Consider the following 20,524-nt stretch of genomic DNA (forward strand, 5'->3'; position numbering starts at 1 on the left):
GTATAGCCTTTAAGGATACTCCTTTATCAGCAAACAAAGGGATATCAAGGGGAGGAGACTTGACCACAGAAATGGTATGACTGCATGATCCCAAGACATCCTGATGAAAATGCCTGTATTATGCTGATCATTATGGCAAAGAGAAATATTCTGACCCCTGACTATATTTGGGGGGCCTTCCTAGACCCCAGTTGGCTTGAGAGCACTCTGGTTTAGAGACTTGCCTTGTTGTTCCAGCAGGGAACTCTTCCCACTGGCCCTACTCAGTGGAACCAGTTTCCACATTCAAATCTCTTTAGGTATTCTCTGGTAAGGCCCAAATGCCTTTTCATCCTGTGTTTTTTGTTTTTCTTAAAAAAATTCGTTTTTTCTTTTACAATAAGTGTTTGGCGAATTTGCATCCTTTTACCTATTTCTCGTCTCGGATTAGAATCTCAGCTAATCTCAACCTTACATCTCCGTTTAAACGACAGCCTTCTTGGAGCAGGCTGACCGCCTATATTTGGTTAAATCCTCTTGCTGAATGTTCTTTATAGCACCCTGCATTACTTCTTTCTTAAGTGTCTGCCATCTGGCCAGACCATAAGCTGGGCAAGGACCTGGTCTGTCTTGTGTACCGTTTTATCCCCAGTTCTTGGCACAGTGTCTACGCGAGGTATTCCATAATTTGTTAAATTGAATTGAATTTTATTCTCTTTTATCCCACTTTGCTTCTATTCTTTGCAACCAAAGGCAAGCTATGGAGAATATATTTAAGCCAGGATTAGAATGCATAGGGAGAAGGAGGAAATTAACTTGAATTTAGAAAATTACATTTTGGCATAAGATAGGTACTGAGTCTGGAAGGTGATTTTCCTTCTGGGTAATCAGGAGCTTGCCTGTGGACTCGTGGGGCCACTTGCAGAAAAGTATCCTCCTGTGGCTTTTTCTAGAAACTTCACCTGGGGCCCTGGCGTTACATACATTTTCCCAGCTTGCCTGGTGGAGATTCATATACTATGATGGTAGGTCTGTATGTGTCAGAAGGGGGGAAATTTTTAGAACTTAAGGCAATTATTTTTTAAAATAAATGTTTATTTATTTTTTTTGAGAGAGAGAGGGAGAAAGAGGTAGAGAATCCCAAGCAGGCTCTATGCTGTCAGGGCAGAGCCTGATGCAGGGCTCAAACTCATAAATAGCGAGATCATGACCTGAGCTGAAATCGGGAGTCGGACGCTTAACCAGCTGAACCACCCAGGCGCCCCAGGTCAAACGATTTCCTAGTGAGTAGACTCACTGAAAGTTAGTCATTCTTACAATTCTCTTTGGCTGTTTTCATGGAGCCTGTGCACTTCTATTGTGCTGCTTGTTTCTTAGGCAAGTTTGTCTTGTTTATTACTTCTTTTTCCTTTTCCAGCCCCATTGATAAAGACACACCTCGGGGCCCTGTCCTTGATCCTCTGTTGTTCTTAAGTGTTACTTTTTGGGAGATGGATTTGACTTTCCATCCTTCAATTCTGGTTCTCTGTACAGTCTCCATACCCACCTCCGGGCACTTCTGGGGAGTACAGTTTGTGACTAACACTGCCTATTAGGTATCATCACTTGGGTGTCTGATCGTCACCACAAACTAAATAAGCCTCTGTAAGCCTTATCTTTCCTACCAGGACATTCTCCCAGAGCAGACGTGCCACAGTTCCGGCAGGGGCCACTAGAGTCTTTGAGTCTTCCTGTGCCTTCCGTGTGTCCGCACCTGTCTCCCACCCCAGGCTAGTAGTTTTCCAGATCCTATTGGTTTTTCCTTGATGGCGCCTCTGGAATCCGTTCCTTCCTTTCTCCCCATAACCCAGCCCTTCCTCTTTCCCGAATCAGCTCTGTACGCTGTAGAACACAGCCATCTGTCCTGAATTCCTAGGGTTTTTATCCCACCCAGCATTTGCTGCATGCTTTTGTTTTCTTGTCTCCTTTTCATTTTAGTGGCTCATTTTCGCAATGAGATAATTGGCTTCTTGAGGGCAGAGGTGAGGAATCGTTTCCCTTCCTGTCTCTAGCAGTTAGTGTAGAGCTGCATAGCTGTTTGGTCAAGTTCACTGATGATAGTGACAGTGAACAAGAGGGATCTTCCTGGTTGGCTTTGTGTAGACCGCATCCATGGGGTTCCAGGACCTTAGGTAGAAATTGCAAAGCACAAGGTATGAAGCAAAGGGTTGGATTAGATTAGCACAAGGGAGCAGTGTTGGGACTTCTCATCAATAGAAGTATCTCCAAAAATACGGAACGTTAGTGCTTTTTGAGTGTTTGGAAAAATCAGTGCCTTTTTTGGTATGGTCTTCACTGTTTAAAAATATTTCTTTTCGGGGCGCCTGGGTGGCGCAGTCGGTTAAGCGTCCGACTTCAGCCAGGTCACAATCTCACGGTCCGTGAGTTCGAGCCCCGCGTCAGGCTCTGGGCTGATGGCTCGGAGCCTGGAGCCTGTTTCCGATTCTGTGTCTCCCTCTCTCTCTGCCCCTCCCCCGTTCATGCTCTGTCTCTCTCTGTCCCAAAAATAAAAAAAATAAAAAAAAAAATATTTCTTTTCTTGCTCATTATCTAATGTTAACCTTCAGCAAGCCTGTGGAGAAGTATCATTGCCATTTTATGGAAGAGAAAACAGAAGCTTGGGAATTCGGTTTGACCGAGGCCATTAGAGCCCAAAGGTGTCAAGAGCACATCTCCAGCCCTGATTGTCTGATTCCAGGTGAAATCAGTTCAAGTAAGGCATGCAGTTAAACACTAGGAAGATGCACTTGTGATTGTGTCCGAAAGAAGTTTGCAATCTAGTGAGAAATAGATGGGTAAACAAATTAATTCTTACTCCAAGGTTTGAATTAAGTAAGGGTGAATAAGGACACAAACAAAATGCTGTGGGCGCATGAAGGTAGGAGTGATTAATTCAGTCTTTGTACTAAACAACAGCTGCTCTGGGAAGCTTTCCGTCAGTGAGTGATTATGAGGTATGGATGAAAGCAGGTGTGGGTGTATGTAGAAAACAGAATGGCCAGGGGGAGAAAGACAATGCCGTCTCCAGTGTGTTCCTTGGCAGAAGGCAACGGGGGGTGGGGGAGGCTAGAGGGTGGATGGTGACCACATTTGGGTAGTCTGACATTCTAGGCCGGAGGGGAAGGTCCCTAAACCTATCGGCCCCAACCGGCTTTATTGATTTCACTGAGCTCTCAGAGTGGCCCAGTGTTTTTGTGGGCGGCTGCAATTTTGATGACATTGCAGGTTGGCTGTGATAAGACTGAGCCTGTCTCTTTGCAAAATCAAGAATCTGAAAAGATGGAATGATGCAATCAGCCTGCCAGGGTTGCTGTGATGGCCTCTGCTTGTTTTCCCTATTTCCTACATTTCTCTAAAGCCCCCCAAATGTTTTCTCCCTGCTTCCTGTATTTTCCAACCTTTGCAAACCTTCTTAAGTTTTTATTTAGATGCTTATTCCAGAGTCTACAGCATGGCAGTCTCATGTACATTTTGGAATAAATTTATCCTGTATGTTTCTTTCTTTTTTTAATGTTTATTTTATTTTTGAGAGAGAGAGCGCGAGAGACTGGGAGTGAGAGCTTGAGCAGGGGAGGAGCACAGAGAGAGGGAGACACAGAATCCGAAGCAGGTTCCAGGCTCTGAGCTGTCAGCACAGAGCCCGACACGGGGCTCGAGCTCACTAGTGGTGAGATCACGACCTGAGCCCGAGTTGGATGCTTAATTGACTGAGCCACCCAGGCACCCCTTATCCCATATGTTTCTAATTCATTTATACTTAACCTATCAAAGCACTCCCCCCACCGCCTTCTTTTTAATGAAGTAGTTCATGGCTAAGCCATATTTGTCAGCCTTTGAGTTGGCCTCTTAAAAAAACATTTTCTCTTTTCTTTAGTCGTACAAAACCATAACCTGTAAAGGGGTGCATCTGGCCATTAGCTCTTGCTGGCCAGAAACGTGGTGGGTCACAAAGTGAAAAGGCCTCTCAGAGCATCTTTATATTTGCTTTCGTCCCTCTCCCCCTTTCCCATGCTTACAGATTATCCATCTAGACACACAGCGACTGAATTTTCACGTCTGGTTACCACTTCCCCTCAGCCCAGCCTTTCTTTAGCCCTCTTTCAGCATAAGAGAAGCCAAATTCATTTCCACCACCCATATCTGCTTTCTCTGCAGTTGTTAGAGATTGACTTTGGCCCATCTTGGGTCTCCCATCTCTGACCCCATCCTTCTTAACCTTGGGAAGAGTTGTGCGTTAGGCCCCTTAAGCGTTCTGTGAATTTTTTAACACACATCTGCAAAGCCCGAGTAATGATTTCTGGAGTCTTGATAGTGTTTAGGGGATGTCCAGCCAGGTCAGCCCTCCCACCGATTTCTTTTGCTCCCTTGCTGCTGTCTATCTCTCTACATAGCTGTAAGGGCAGTTGAAGACCTCCATTTGGCAGATTCTGGAGTTGCGGTCTTGCTATGTGAAACTGTAGATGACGAGAAGACCCACTTCCGTAGTTCACAGGGAAGTCTGCTTTCTTGGTAAGAACATTTATCTGCTTTCATTTGGCTGACTCACAGAGCATCAGGCAACTCCAGGGAAGGTAGGAAAGGAAAAGGAGGGAACAGCAATTAAATGCCCACTGGGCACTTCACATATGGTAACGCGTTTAAACCTCACAGTAATCTACATGGGTGAACTATTATTAGCCCTGCTTCATGGAAGGGGAAATTGAAACTAAGAAAGTGTTGGTAACCTGTTCAAGATCACTCCACAAGTCAATGGTAGAGACCCTAGTCTTTCCACTACCCCAGGTTACCTGCCAATTGGTAGAAATGTGAGCCTATGGGAATAATTTGATGTGGGTGATTTTATGACTTTTCCCAGGAAGCTCAGCTAGAGCTACCCAGTTGTCCCATTGAGGCTGTCAGGTTATCTGAGTATTTCTGCACCCTGTCTTTGTGTGTGTTGCTTTCGACCCTCGGAAGCTTTCAGCGGATATATAGGTCACACATTCCTGGAACATAAATCAGTCAAGCAGGCAGCTTAGAGATTCTTATCCACTCAGACCTTTGGCCCTCGCCTGTGTCAACCGGAAGCGTGGGTGTGGAAAGTCAATTTGGGGACTGGTATGTTGGAAGCGTGGAAGAGAGAAGCCCACAGGAGATGAGTAGGAACAAAAACTGTTCTTTGGAGATTCTGCTCTCAAGTTCAAGGACAGCTGTAGTTGGAGGGGACGGGCTTCTGCCATGGAAGGGGATTTCCTTTGAGGAGATGTGCCTGGAGTCAGCAGCCTGGCCCAGATGTGTTCACGTGCATGAGTTTACAGTTTTCAGAATCAGCACAACAGAAAATGTTCTGTTTAGCCTGCTGAATATTCTGTATCATCCCCCAAATCCTGGGATGTCCCATGTCCTACCCACCACTAATGCACTCAGATTTTCTAATCCAAAAACAGATTCTAAAAGTGGCCAACCATTTGGCAGGGAATGACTTCTAGGTATACTGTACACAGTTATGTGATATCCATCCTCCTGCAAAACATTGGTTAGGGGGATTGTTGGAAGGAAAACAACTATTAGAAAATGCATTCGTTGTGGTCATGTTTACACCCCTTTTGTCAACTAAAAATGTGTTTGTTTAAACAGTGTCTTTGCTTTATTAGTCATTACTCTCTCGGTAGCAGATAACGTGCTTGAATTTCACAAGTGTATGTAAATGGTCCAGCATAGCAAGGCAGCTGTCTTCAGTCAACATTTTCACATAGTGATAATTCTCAGGGAAAGGGAAAGACATACTTAATACATAGCATTCTACATCATCTGACTTCTCAGTAACCGCAGTGCCCCCTAACGTGTGTGTTAATTTTAAATGTTTCCTTGCTATTTTTAAAACCTAAATCTGATTTTTAGCCAAAATGTAAAAATAGGGCCGATGATCCCACAGTAGTTTTGTGGGAATATGAAATGGGAGTTGCAAGTGCTTTGTGAAATTAAAGCTTGGGGCCAGTGGTGTTTTGTTGGAAATCGGGTCATATATTAAAACAAGAAGAGACAGCAAACAGCTGTGGCTCAAGTACGTTGTGTCTCACTTTTCTGCTCCCTGTTGGTTTGCCTTTCAGGAGACTCCATGCTCTGGAGCACACACATTACCCACCCTGACTTCCGTTGCATCTGAGTTTGTGCTTCCCAAGTACCAAAAACTCAGCACAGTGCCTCACTGCAATTATATTATTTACAAGGGTGGTCATGCTGAAACCCCCGAACATTTATCATCATCACAGTGGCCTTGTCTGTGCACCTCCAACAACATAAGGTGCTCTCAGCCGGTGAATAGAGTGCAGCTTTCTTGCTGAACTTGCATTAGAACCTCGGGTCAGGATTCCTGCAGCTATAGGCTTTGGTGAAGGATGTTGCCTTAGGTCACTGTCTTTCACTGGAAGTTTTTTTTTGGTTTTTTTTTTTTTGTGTGTGTGTTTTATTTTTTAGGTAAGCTCTGTGCCCAACATGAGGCTTGAACTCATGACCCCAAGGATCAACAGTTACACACTCTACTGACCGAGCCAGCCAGGCGCCCCTGTTTGTTTTGTGTTTAACGAAGGTGTTTTTGTTGTTGGATTTAAGTCTTTTGGAACCAAATTACATTAATTCCCAATTAGTGTCAGGTGTACATCATAGTGATGTGACAAGTTCATACATTAAGCTGTGCTCACCACAAGTATAGCTGCCATATGTCCCTGTACACACTATTACAGTATCATTGAGCATATTCCTTATGTTGTGCATTTTATTCCCGTGACCTATTCGTTCCCTAACTGAAAGCCTTTATCTCCCCCTCCCCTTCACCCATTTTGTCTATCCCCCACCCCCTCCCCTCTGGCCATCATCAGTTTGTTCTCTGCATTAATAGGTCTGATTCTGCTTTTTGCTTATTTTTTTTTTAGATTTTATGCATGAGTGAAATCACACGGTATGTGTTTTTCTCAGTCTGATTTATTTCACTTAGCATAATCCCCTCTCCATCCACCCATGTTGTCTCAAATGGCACGATCTCATCCTTTTTGTGGCTGCATAATATTCCATTATGTATGTAATATGAACACATGCACCCACACACACCACATCTTCCTTATCCATTCATCCATTGTCTATTGATGGACATCTAGGTTGTTTCTATATCTCGGCTAGTATAAATACTGCTAAGTAAACATAGGGATGCGTATATCTTTTTGAATTGATGTTTTTATTTTCTTTGGGTAAATGCCCAATAGTAGAATTACTAGATCATATGTATTTCTATTTTTAATTTTTTGAGGAACCTCCATACTATTTTCCACAGTGACTGTCCCAATTTACATTCCCATCAACAGTGTATGAGCGTTCCTCTAAAAGCCATTTTTAAGTGTTTATTTATTTTGAGAGACCAGAGAGCACGAGTAGGGGAGAGGGGCTGAGGGAGAGAGAGAACATCTTAAACAGGCTCCGGGCTTAGTACAGAGCCTGATGTGGGGCTTGACCTCACGACTGCAGGGTCACAACCTGAGCCGATATCAACAGATGGATGCTTAACTGACTGAGCCACGCAGGTACCCCTAAAAAGCCATCAACCTGCCAGAGGATAGGGTCACCCAAAGAACAGTTTTTCCCTAAATTAATCTATAAGGTTAGTGTAATTTGAACCAAATTTTTAGTGGGATGCTAAAATTCAGTGGGAAAAAGAAAATTTTGTTAAAAGAATAAAGACTTGTTCTGCCAGATAACAAAACTCCCTTAAAAAACTATGATAATTAAAGTGGAGTGGTTGGCTCATAGATTAGTTCGATAGGTTGGAAGAGTCCAGAAACAGACACATGTGTACATAATACAACCTGTTTTTAGGACCACATATGGCCCAGTGTATGTACAGAATTACATTCAGAGACAATGGAAATCTGACCACAGAAGCGTTGAACATGAAGATCTTTAGTTTTTCTCAATAGGTATATTCATGGATTATACACAGTGTATACCCTGTTTTTCAGAAATCTTCTCTAAATAGCGTTTGCTCTCTCCAAAGTTGCAGACTCATGGCAGCCTCTAGAAATTTACCCATCTCTCTGATTTCCTGCCTCTCCGCCCCGCCACCTCCCCATACTGCCTTCATGTAATTCTACCACAGTTGTGTTCTCTGTTTGTGACCACCTCCCCAGAGGGCAGCCCTTGGGAAGGGTAGTGCTGCTTTTCTGGGCAGCAGGAGATTCTCAGGATTCTGGTGACCAAAATTCCCAATTTCATTTCTTTGGGAACTTAGTGTGTCTTAAAGCTGGCATTTTAAGTCACTGGACTGGTCAGTATATGGCGTTGACATTGTTGGCTACCCATTTAGAAAAAAATTAAGTGATATATTTATATTTCACAAAATAAACACTTTGTAACTACATGTCTCAATAGATGAGCCTAGGTATTACTAGATTTGGAGCATCTATCTGTATGTTTATGCTATATACATAGGAATAGTTATGGAAGTTTCTCTCTAAGTTTTAGGTTTCATAGTAATGAGAGGAGACTTGTACTTTATATATTTCTGATTTGTTTTGAATTTCTTTTGTAACAGATTGTGTTACTTTTATAATAAAAATGAAATAGCATTTTCATTTGCTTTGGGTAAAAATACCTAGTAGTGGAATTATTGCATAATAGGGTAGTTCTATTTTTAATTTTTGAGGAGCCTCCATGCTGTTTTCTACATCAACAGTGCATGGGGGCTCCTTTTTCTCTACATCCTTGCCAATATTTTTTATTTCTTGACTTTTTGATTCTAGCATTTCCCTGCTGAAAGAAGATGTGTTCACACACACACACACACACACACACACACACACACACACACTGGAGTATTACTCAGCTTTAATGGCAAGGTGAGATCTTACCATTTGAGACAACATGGATGGACCTAGAGTGTATTATGCTAAGTGAAATAAGTCAGAAAGAGAAAGACAAATACCATGTAATTTCACTTATAGGTTGAATCTAAAAAAAAACTAAACAAATGAAGAAACAAACAAAAAGTAAAATCAGACCTGTAAGTATGGAGAACAAACCTTTGGTTGACAGAGGGGAGGGGTGTGGGGGGATGGGCAAAATGGGTGAATGGGAGTGGGAGATACAGGCTTCCAGTTACAGAATAAATAAGTCATGGGAATAAAAGGCACAGTATAAGGAATATAGTCAGTGGAATTGTAGTATGTATGGTGACAGATAATAGCTACACTTGTGATGAGCACAGCACAATGTATAAACTTGGCCGATCACTATGTCGTACACCTGTACACCTGAAACTAATGTAACATTGTGTGTCAACTATACTGAAATAAAAAAAAAAATTTAACCCTAAAAAAACAAAACAGTACCTAAAATATTTATTGACTGTTTTGGGGGCTTTAAATTTTATTTTTAATTTATATTCAGCAAACATTCACTGTTTTAGTGTATGGTTATGAGTTTTGACAAATGTGGCAATCAAGATACAAAACAGTCCCATCACCAGAAGTAAAGTGTAGTGTAAGGTATAGAGTGGTCCAAGCACTGTGTTGTATACCTGAAACAACTGTATGTCAACTACACTTCACTAATAATAATAATAATAAACCTAGCCCTGTCACTTCATCCCTTCACCCCCAATTATTTTGTGTTACCCCTTTATAGTCAAATTCTTCCCTCACCCTTAATCTCTGAAAACCACCGATTTCTAGATGTCTTCTCCATCTCTAGTTCTGCATTCTCCAGAATGTCATGTAAAGCAAATTCCACAGCTTTTGAGTCTGGCTTCTTTCACTTGGGATATTGCATTTGAGATTCATCCACGGTGCTGCTTGTATCAAATAATTTATTGTTCACTTTTTATTCCTGAATAGTATTCCATTATTCCACTTTATGTATGTATCACAGTTTGTTTATCCATTCCAGTTGAGGGATATTTGGATTATTTCCAATTTTTGGTAAGTAATTACTAATAATGCCACTATAAACATTTGCATACAGGTTTTTATATTTTCACTTGGGTCAGTACCTAAAAGAGGTGGGATTACTGGGTTATATGGTAACTATCAGTTTAACTGTATAAGAAGATGCCAAAACGCTTTTCAAAGATGCTGTATCATTCTGCATCTCATCAGCAGTGTATGAGAGAGAGTTCCAGTTGCTCCACATCCTTGTCAGCACTTGATATTGTCAGTTTATAAAAATATTTAGACCATCCTAACAGATATGTAGTAGTATCTTATTGTTGTTTTAATATGCATTTCCTTAATGACTAGTCATCTTTTCATGTACTTACATGCTGTCTGTGTATCCACTTTGGTGAAGGGTCCAAAACCTTTGTTCATTTTTTTTATTGGGTGATTTTTTTTAAGTTGTTGAACTTTGAGAGTTTTTTAAAATATATATTCTGGATACACCCTGTCCGGTGATTTGCAAGTATTTTTCTCCCAGTCTATAGCTTATATTTCCATTTTCTTACTATTATCTTTTGCCAAATAAAAGTTGTTAATTTTGATGGAAACCAATTTTTTGCCTTTTTATTTAATGTGTCATGCTTTGGGTGCCATAGCTAAGAATTCCCTTGCCCAACCCAAAGTCACAAAGATTTTTCTCCTATGTTTTCTTTTAAAAGTTTTATAAGACAGTGTTAACTTTTGGATCTATAATCCATTTTCAGTTGATTTTTTAAATAAGTTATGAGTTCTAGGTTAACATTTTTTTTGGCATATAGATATCTAATTGTCCCAGGACCACTTGTTAAAGACTATTACTTCTCCACACTAAATAGTTTTTATTTTAAAAGAAAGAATATGATTCTATCTAGCATGAGAACTGAAACATCTTCTATCATGAAGAGAGAAAATTCCATAGACCCATTGGCTCAGAGGTGGCTAAGAGAGAGTCCCCTTTGCTCAGAATACCATAATATTTGCTTTACTATCAGTATCATAAAACCAGAAATACTTTATACTCTATTGCTGGAGTTTCTAGTTGGTTATTGTTTGCCTAGCTCTTGAGAAGTTTTAATGATTTATGGGTATGAGCACCAATACATGAAAATTCTTTTTTTGACAAATTGAACATATATTAAAACTTTCCAATGAGAACAAAACTGAAAGTTTTGTTTTTAAATTACAGAAGTAATACATGCTTATAGTAGAATGTAAATACAGTTGACCCTTGAATAGTACAGGTTTGAACCACATGGGTACACTTCTATGCAGATTTTTTTCAACAAATGCAGTACAGTATGGTAAATGTATCTTCTTTTTCTTATTGTTTTCTTAACGTGTTTCCCTAGTTTACTTTATTATAAGTATGGGGGTGTGTGTGTGTGCGCGCGCGCGCACGCACGTGCGTGCGTGTATAGTGTAATGTACAAGATATGTATTAATCAGCTGTTTATCAGTAAGGCTTCTGATCAACGGTAGGCTATTCCATTTGGGGGGAGTCATAATATTGTACACAGATTTTCAACTATGGGGTCAGTGGTTTCCTCTTTCTGTTTCCTTTCCTTGCTCCTTTGGCAGGCTTCTCATCCTTTTTATGACCTCAGATGTTGGCATATCCCAGGGCTCAATCCTTGGGTCTCTTTACTTCTTTATTCCACTCACTCTCTCGGTGATGGCATTTAATCCTGTGGTTCTAAGTGCCACGTATACTGCCATGAGTCAGGGTTGTATTCTCCAACCTAACCTCTTCCCTGAACTTGCGACTGGTGTATGTAGTTGCCTTTTCAGCACATCTACCGTGTATAATGGCATCTGGTCTGAAACTGAAATCTTCATTTCCCCACCTAATTCTACTCCTCACCCAGTCTTTCCTTTCTTAGTAAATGGCACCATTGTTCCTCTGGGTGCTAAGGCCAGACACCCAGATGTGTCATGGCAACTCTCTGTAGCTCAGACATGGCATCCGCCCTTCCACAGGCTCTTCTGCCCCTAACTGTAAGGCACACGCGGAATTGACCACCTCTCACAACCACAGCTGCTACCTCTCTGGCCCATGCCACTGTGGTCTCTGGTCTGGAATGTGGCCTGGCCTCCTGGCTTACTCCTTTGCTTCCCCTCCACCCCTACATTCAGTCCCCGACATGGCAGCCATAGGGATCTTCAGGACACAGATCACATCATGTCCTTCTCCAGCTCGGATCTCACCAATATTTTTATCTCATTCTGAAGAAAATCCTAACTGTTTGGCCTGGGCTTGAAGACCTTATGTGATCTGACTGCAGCATATTTCTCCAAATTTTTATCTCCTGCGACTCCGGCCCCCCCGCTTTACTCACTCTGCCTTTTTTGCTTGACTTTGAACACAGACCATTCCCACTTTAGGGCTTTGCTCAAGCTGGTTCTGTGCCCCGGTGCTCTTCTCAAGATTCTCCTCTCCCCTGACTCACCTGTCTGCCAAAACTGTCACCTCTTCTTGCCTTGCCTCCCCTCTCGGATGTATCTGCCTCCTCCTCACCTGCCCCATCTTCATAATCTGCTGTGTTTTTCTTCACAGAATTTATCACTACTTAGCATTATATGTATGCATATCTGTATGTATGTATGTATGTATATATATAGTGGATATATATTTTTTTAATTAAAAATTTTTTTTTTTACTTATTTAATTTGAGAGAGACAGAGAGAGCAGGGGAGGGGCAGAGACAAAGGGAGAGGATCCCAAGCAGGCTTTGCACCATCAGCACAGAGCCCGATGTGGGGCTCAAACCCATGAACTGTGAGATCATGACCTGAGCTGAAACCAAGAGACTGATGCCACCCAGGTGTTCCTTTAGCATTATATATTTATTTGTTTTCTGTCTACCTCCCTGACTGAAATGTAAGCTTCCTAAAGGTGGGACTTTATGTAATTCACTGCTATCCCCAACCTCTAGAACAGAGTACAGCCCATAGTAGTTGCTCAGTAACCATTTATGGCAGGATTGAATCCAGGATTAGATTAATACGTAGAGACCACTGTGCGCTATGTTCCACTCCCACTCCTTCTGTAGAGGTAATTACTGTTAATAACTTGACGACTAACTTCTTAGGCTTAAAAAAATGCATTTTTAAATACAGATACACATCTGGATTTTTTAATAGAATGCAGATTGTTCCATACCTTTATTTTCTCTCAATAATATATTTCAGAATTTTTTCACTTTATCCATCTTTCCATGTAACCTATCAATCAATGTATCTATCTGTCTATTTGTTTATATAGCTCTGTTTAGTGGTTACATCATAGTCCATACTGTAGATGTACCGCTAATCATTTTCCTGTTGATACGTGAGTTGTTTCCTTTTTTCACTATTATAAACAAGGCTGCAGTGAATACGCTTGTACATAAATCTTTGTGCTTATGGGCAAATTGGCCTCATTATAGAATTGCCTGGTCAGTAACTTGAGAGGCACTGCTTAGTTTGTCCTTTTATTAAAATTTTTTTTTAGAGAGAGAGAGCAGGGGAGAGGGAGAGAGGGAGAGAGGGAGAGAATCTTAGGCAGGTTCCATGCCCATTGTGGAGCCCGACATAGGACTCGATTCTATAACCCTGGGATCATGACCTGAGCCGCAATCAAGAGTCAGACACTTAACCAACTGAGCCACCCAGGCACCCCAGTTTGTCCTTCTAAAAGACTATACTGGTATATCACCAACAATATATGAGTGCCCATTTCCCCATATCCTTGCCAACACTAGATATTACCACACTTCCAAAATATTTTTTAATGTTAAGGAAAAAAGTTTAACTCTCTTCACCAGAGAAAGCGGAAACTCAGGTGATAAAAGCATTACTGACAGGTAGGTAACTAGGCAGTTGCCATGCTGGTAAGCTCCAGAGTATCTAGAGTATAAGTTAGCCTGTTTAATAAAGACTGTTCCTTTTAAAAGAAATGTCCAAATTAAAGGAATAAAGTGATTTGAGATGAGAAATACCTCATGCCAGTAAGGAAGCTTTCAGATAATTTTTTTTCAAGAAGTGACATTTCATAATGTATACTGGGAGATCCAAAACCAGAGGCCCAGGTGTCCTTATTTTCTTGCTATAATTCATTCCCAGATGTTTTTTTTTTTCCTCAAAAAGAATCCACAACACAAAACCTCAAGTGTTAGCATTGGCTGGAGAGTTCATGGAAGTCATAGCCGTTGGTGATTTATTATTTAACAACTTTGTGGTTTGTACTGGGCCTTTCTAGAAGAACAAGAGAAGTTATCTGCTTTAATAACTGTGACTGAAGTCCAAAACAGAAGCATGGGAATGAATAAGAAGAGAAAAGCCAACCCAGAGGAGGGAGACAGAACACAAGCAGCCCCTGAATGTTTCTTTGAAATTGGTTCGTTTTAACCCAGAACTAGCATGAATGTTGCGTGGCTCACATGCCTGCCTTTGCCTTCGTAATGAGTTGTCAGGGCCAGGCCGAGTCCCCAAGGGCAGTCCCTATGTCTCCTCTGTATTCATCAGATATCAAAATGGGCTTGGGATGAGAGGTATTTTACTGGCATCAGTAGGTTAGAATTTGAAGAATTCTTTGAAATTATCTACTTTTACTCACTATGTGGATGGCAAGACTGAGGCCCAGAAAGATAAAATGACATATAGGTAATGATCATGAGATTTGAAACATAATCCTATTGAATAATGAAAAGGAAGAGCTCTTTTACTTGAACTTTAAAGACGTAAGATTCTTGGACAGAAAAGTACTTCTGCCTTGAAATTCCTAAGGCAGGAGTGGCACATGGCTAGCATATATACCACCTTACGCCCCCGCAGATGCCCACGGCATTTCGGCAGACGTCATCACTCAACGTCAGCTCTCTTTTCTCAGCCAAGCTCTGACCCAGCCTGGCAGTCGTTCTCAGCACAGTGCTGTAGGCAGCCGGCCGTAATGGATCCGAGTTTCCATGTGAATTAAAATCTTTCTGTTTGTCCCCCTTCCCTAAATGATGTATGCATGTGGTTCATGATGTGATAAGCGTGGACTTCAAGCCAGAAGAACTTGGTTTGACTCCTGGGCCTTCTTGCTCAAAGCTCTAATCTCTGTGATGTTAGGCATGTCACTTAGCCTTTCACTCAGCCTTGTCTCTGAAATGAAGAAGTTGAATGAAATACTCGTTTTCTTTTTAAAGTTTATTTCTTTATTTTGAGAGAGACAGTGGGGGAGGGGCAGAGAGAGAGAGGAGAGAGAGAGAATCCCAAACAGGCTCTGCAGTGGCAACACACAGAGCCCTAAGCGGGACTCAGACCCACGAAACTGTGAGATCATGACCTGAGCTGAAAACCAAGAGTTGACGTTGAGCCGACTGAGCCACCCAGGAGCCCCTGGATGAAATAATTGTTAAGCATCCTTCCAGCTCTGAAAAATGTTATGATTCAACGTCTAAAGACCTCTCAGGAGGAATGCACAGTTTCAACTATGTATTTTTACAAAGACCAGAGGTGATTCTCAGGCAGTTTGTATATTACAAACCTATTTGTATTCTCAAGTGTGTGTTTCTAGCTTTTTCTGACAACTACTTTTCATCTGCTCAGATTATTGACCCATAGTTCTGAAACCAGAATTCAGAGGTTTAAAAAAGATGGCGGGTGCTCCTGGGTGGCTTGGTCAGTTACGTATCTGACTCTAGATTTGGGCTCAGGTCACGATCTCACAGTTCATGGGATCAAGTCCTGTGTCGGGCACTGTGCTGACAGTGCAGAGCCTGCTTGGGGTTCTCTCCCTCTCTCTCTTCCTCTCTGTCCCTCTCCTCCCCCTTAAAATAAATAAATAAACTTTAAAAAGAAAAAAGAGAGAGGGGAAACGTCCACTTAACACCAGAGGAATTGCAGGACCCTCTTCCTGGCCGTGGGGACCTCTCATACCTCAGGCTGAGCACAGCTCACCCACCCACCCAGCAGTTCTAGGTCATGAGTTGCTGCTGCTTCCCCTTCTTCCATTATACCTCCTCGTGATCCAGAGGCCCCACCAGTCAGGTCTCTGCAAGTGGTCCTCCGGGGGCCTCTGGCTTCCTTCCCCCGCTGGCTCCTCTTGTGACCTGCTTCCCTGTTTGTCTTCCAGGCCCTGCTTCCCTCCGGGCATACCCTCTCCTCTCAGTGATCACCCGACAGCCCGCGGTCATCTCCCACCTGGTCCCTGCCACCCCGGGAGCTGCCCAGGCATTGTCCTGCCACCCGGCCTCTGAGGCCACCTCTGCTGAGGTCCCGGGGGGCGAGGCTCTAGGCAGCAGCGAGTCAGAGACGGAGCAGCCCACGCCCCGGCAGAAGAAGCCCCGTCGGAGTCGCACTATCTTCACTGAGCTGCAGCTCATGGGCCTGGAGAAGAAATTCCAGAAGCAGAAGTACTTGTCCACCCCAGACAGGTGAGAAACCAGGGAGAGGACTGTCCGCAGGGAAGAAGACCCCTTTGGCTATGTGTGGGGGATGGATGGCCACAAAGACTGTTTTAGAGAGGTTCCACACCACGGCAGGAGTCTCGCCCTTGGCTTCTGTAGTTCCCGCTCGTTCAACAGAACCCAGCCCACGTGCACTCCTCACACTTAAGCCCCGGAAGCCTGTGTGTTGCTGAATTTATGCTCCTTGCTGTATTTAGCTTAACTGCTCAAGTATAATAAGCAAGGTCATGTTTAGGAAATGGTTGCCCAGGTTCTGAGCTGGAAGACGGGTTTGGTTTTGAAAAGCCACTTTACATGCAGGCTCAGGTGCAGTGGGGCTAGATGTGGAATTGGGACCCGGGACCTTCTGGGGCTTCTCCCTACGCCGCGACTCCCAGCTGGCTCAGTGTGCTGGCCTGGCTCTTGCATGGAAAGGCTTGGATTAATTCGGTTGAGGAGCTGTTAGATGTCCTGATACATGTGAGGAATACTAAGTCAGAACCACGTGGCTGAGAGGAGGAGGACTTGGATGGGAGGCCCTTCTTTAAACCCTTTTGAGATCCAGATCATTGAGCTATGACCCCTGCTTTACTCAGATTCTCACCTTATTTCTTTAATTTAGTATCTAAACTGCAGACTGTGCAAGAATGTATGTCTTGTCTTGTTTCTTCAGACTCACTCTGGAGATGTGGAAGTGGCTGAGCTAATGAGCGATCTATTTTGGGGGAGGATTTTCCAGGCCCTTTCTGCTCACTTCCTGGTCCGTGCTAGGTTTGGCCCTTAGTCCTAGCAAAGAGAAAGGGAGGGAAACCCCAATGCATCTCTTAAGCTATTGGTAGCTGTTTGATACAAATTTAAGTGAGAGAGGAGTCTATAAACCACTGACCAAAGGGCACACATTCAATTAATCGGGCACCCGTCAGGGGTTTGCCGTATGCCGGGCACTGTGGCAGGGGTTAGGAGTCTAGAAAGTCCGGATCGAGGGGAAGGAAATGACAAATGACTACAACACAGTGCGTGGGTACTGGTGCCGGTGTGTTACCAAGGGCTGGAGGAGCACAGAGATATTGCTGAGTGTGTCGGGTGGGGACCGGGAAGGTTTCTCAGAGGAGGCAGCATTTACGAAGAGCTTTGATTCCAGAGGGAATGGCACTGAGAGGCAGAGAGGCACGTCTCCCTGTTGAGGGAAATGCAAGTGGTAGGGACATCTCCAGATGAAGGTGCATGTGTGGGCGTGGCCAGAGATGAGGCCGTGGGGATGGGAAGGCTCGTGGGCCTGGCCCAAGAATGCAGACTTTGTCTAGGCTGTCCATCAGCAGCCACCAAGCACTGCAAATGACATTTTAGACTCCTCACTTTGGTGGCACCGTAAGTGATTGATTTGAGAGGGAAGCGATGGAGCAGGAGAATGGGAGTCCGGGGATAGTCACTGAACACCCGAGTTAAGGTGGTGACAGTGGGAACACAGAGGGGAGAAGAGATTGGAGAACAGTTTTGAAGGTGGAATGGACAGAACTGACACTGGCATGAAGAAGAGAGGAGAGAGTGGGAACTCTGCGCTTCCAGGATCGGGCCACCGTAACTGCAGGTGTGCAAGGCAGAGGACAGACTGGGTTCGGTGGGGAAAGAGTGAGTTCTGTTTGAACTTGAGCATCTGAGGAGCCTTTGGGTGGACAGTGGAGACGTGGCTGTGAACGGGGGATTAACAGAAGGGATCTCTAGGCATCAGCAGCAATTTCGGTACCCCCGGCATGTGATGGAGAGCCTCGGGGATGTGGGCAACCAGGTGAGGTGGGCGCATTATGTACCACTTGTGTAGCGGTTTACCAGAAGGGCTTCAACAGGGTAAAACTTTAGGCTTATGTTCTAGAAGCCAGAGGATTCGTTAACAGAAATGTTAGTTCCTAATAAAGCTCCTGGGACTTCCGGATACCTGCCCAGGCACCTCTCAGGTGACCTACGTAGGATTGATTCACTTGCCTGGGGAGAAGGACACCATCTGGTTGGCATGGAAGCTGCCGCCTTAACCCGCCCTCTCCCGTGTTCCTCACCTCCCTATGTACGTGACCAGGGCCATGAGCACTCCCTCCTCCCACAGCTTTCTCCCTCTTCCCCTTTGTTTGTTTCTCCAGTTTCCTAGGTGACCCCATTTAAGCGAATATGCAGGGAAGTGAGAATTTGTAACGGTGGCAGGTAATGAGAGAAAGCTGATGACAGTGAAGCTGTTTCTGTAGCCAGAGTGAGTCAGGGGTGCATTTTTCCCAAGTGAGCTAACGCCATGTGCTAACACAACGCACAGAGCTGCGAACTGAGCCTTCCATTGACTAATGCACCTGATGGCCTCAGGTGAACCGGGCTGGAAGGCGCGGTGGGAGCCTGGGAGACCAGAAGCCTGTGGCATGGCCCCCTGGGTCCTTGGTTCTTCATGAATGACTGCCTGGGAAACAGCTCTCCGTTAGCGGGGGGGAGACCTAAGTGCTGTTGGCACCGGGGCTTTATTAGCTTCAGTCTGTTGATCACTTTCAATAAAACTGTTAGCTTCCAGGAGCCCTTTTCCTGGGACGGCCAGACATACATGAATGCAGATTTAAGACAGGTTCTGAAGTTCCTCAGAGAAAGACTGTGTTTAGTATTGGAGGTTTAAATTGTGCACTCTAGTCGGAGCAGGGGGGCTGGGCAGTGCACCCGGCAGTACCAGGAATTAGCACCTGGAACCTTCATTGCCGATACCCATTGGCCTTCCTGATGGTGATATGTTGCTCATCACTCTCACGGGGAAGATAGTTGGAGCTGAGAACTCACACCTGGGAGTCCCTAAGGCTCAGGTTCTTGGCTCTGAAGGTTTGTGTGAGATAAGGGACCTTAGATCCACAAATTATGATCCTTAGAAACCTCAGAATTGTAATCCTCAGGATCCTGGGACCCTTGAAAGTGGTGACCCCTGCTCATTATATCAAGGGTGCTCATCCCAAATTAATGCTCTAGCTGTCCATACTTCTGCAGTGACCCAGGTTGGAGCCACAGGGAGACAGCTAGGGTTGGCTCAAGGAGGTGGTCCAACCAGTTGATGCTCAGGTAGACCTGGGGTTCTTAACAAAGTAGGTCAACAAAGTAGTTGTAATCTTGAGGACTGGGTTTGGAAGCCTGGTTCTTTTTCACATTTAATATGCTCCAATTGGGTTGTTTGCTACACCTTATGATGTGGCACCCACCCCTGCATTCTTCTCCACAAAAGCTTGAGCGAGGACTTCCCTTTGACAGATCTAACTTGTACAAAAATATGGTGGGTGGAGGGGAGCCCCTATACAGGAGGAGGACTAGAAGACAGACATAAGCAAGTTTGAATTCTGGCTCCACTTCTCACTCTAGGATCATCTACCAAGGGTCAGCAAAGTTTTTCTTGTACAGGGTCAGCGAGAAAATATTTTCGGTTTTGTGGGCCATATAGTCTTTGTCTCCACCATTCAACTCTCAGGCTGTAGCATGAAAGCCGCCACGGACAGTACGTAACAAAACTTTATTTACAAAAGCAGGTAGCAGACAGGATTTAGCCATGGTTAACAAGAGATTCTAGTCTCTCCAAGCTTCAAATCTCTCATCCATAAGATGGGGAATAATTATACCTACTTCACAGCACTGTGAATGAAAGAAATAAGACAGCATATGTCAGGGGCTTAGCACGGGGGCCTGGGTACTCAAGAAATAGTTGCTCTGTTGTCAGAAGTAGCTCCAACCTCACACCTCCCAGGAATGGCTTTGACATTCAGGACTTTTCAGAAGGCTACAGAGAAATGCAGAACCGTGGTTAAAAGCAGAATGGGAAACAGGAGGGGCTACTGATTTAATTTCATTTGGAGTCTACCATTATAACAGTTTAGGGCAGCTACAAGGAATGAATTAATCCATCAGAAGGTATTTTTGAGCAGGAATGAATCAATACATCAGAAGGTATTTTTGAGTCCTTGGTCTGGCTTTAGAATGTGATAGGCACATTTGTGGACTCTGCCCTTGCAGTTGAGTCAGGGAGGCACAAATTATTCATGTGAAACAGTTAGAGAACACTTGAGAATGTGGAGCCACCTCGGTGAGGGCTGACAGTTGGGAAGGTACAGAGCAGATAATCCATGGGAGGTGTCATGGGTGTGGGGAGGCTCACCT

The 20,524-nt window shown here is 43.8% G+C and overlaps 1 protein-coding gene across 1 annotated transcript in view; it reads left to right on the top strand.

The window, feature by feature from the left end:
* The window catches only part of BARX2 (BARX homeobox 2), a 77,834-nt gene that overhangs the window by 45,999 nt on the left and 11,311 nt on the right, over positions 1 to 20,524 (top strand). The window contains exon 2 of the mRNA XM_040483531.1: positions 16,054 to 16,354. Coding sequence (XP_040339465.1) covers positions 16,054 to 16,354 — 301 coding nt within the window. The remainder of the gene's footprint in view (positions 1 to 16,053; positions 16,355 to 20,524) is intronic.

This window comes from Herpailurus yagouaroundi, unplaced genomic scaffold (genome assembly GCF_014898765.1).
Source record: "Herpailurus yagouaroundi ecotype Mexico unplaced genomic scaffold, PumYag 161, whole genome shotgun sequence".
In the NCBI taxonomy this organism is placed as follows: domain Eukaryota; kingdom Metazoa; phylum Chordata; class Mammalia; order Carnivora; family Felidae; genus Herpailurus; species Herpailurus yagouaroundi.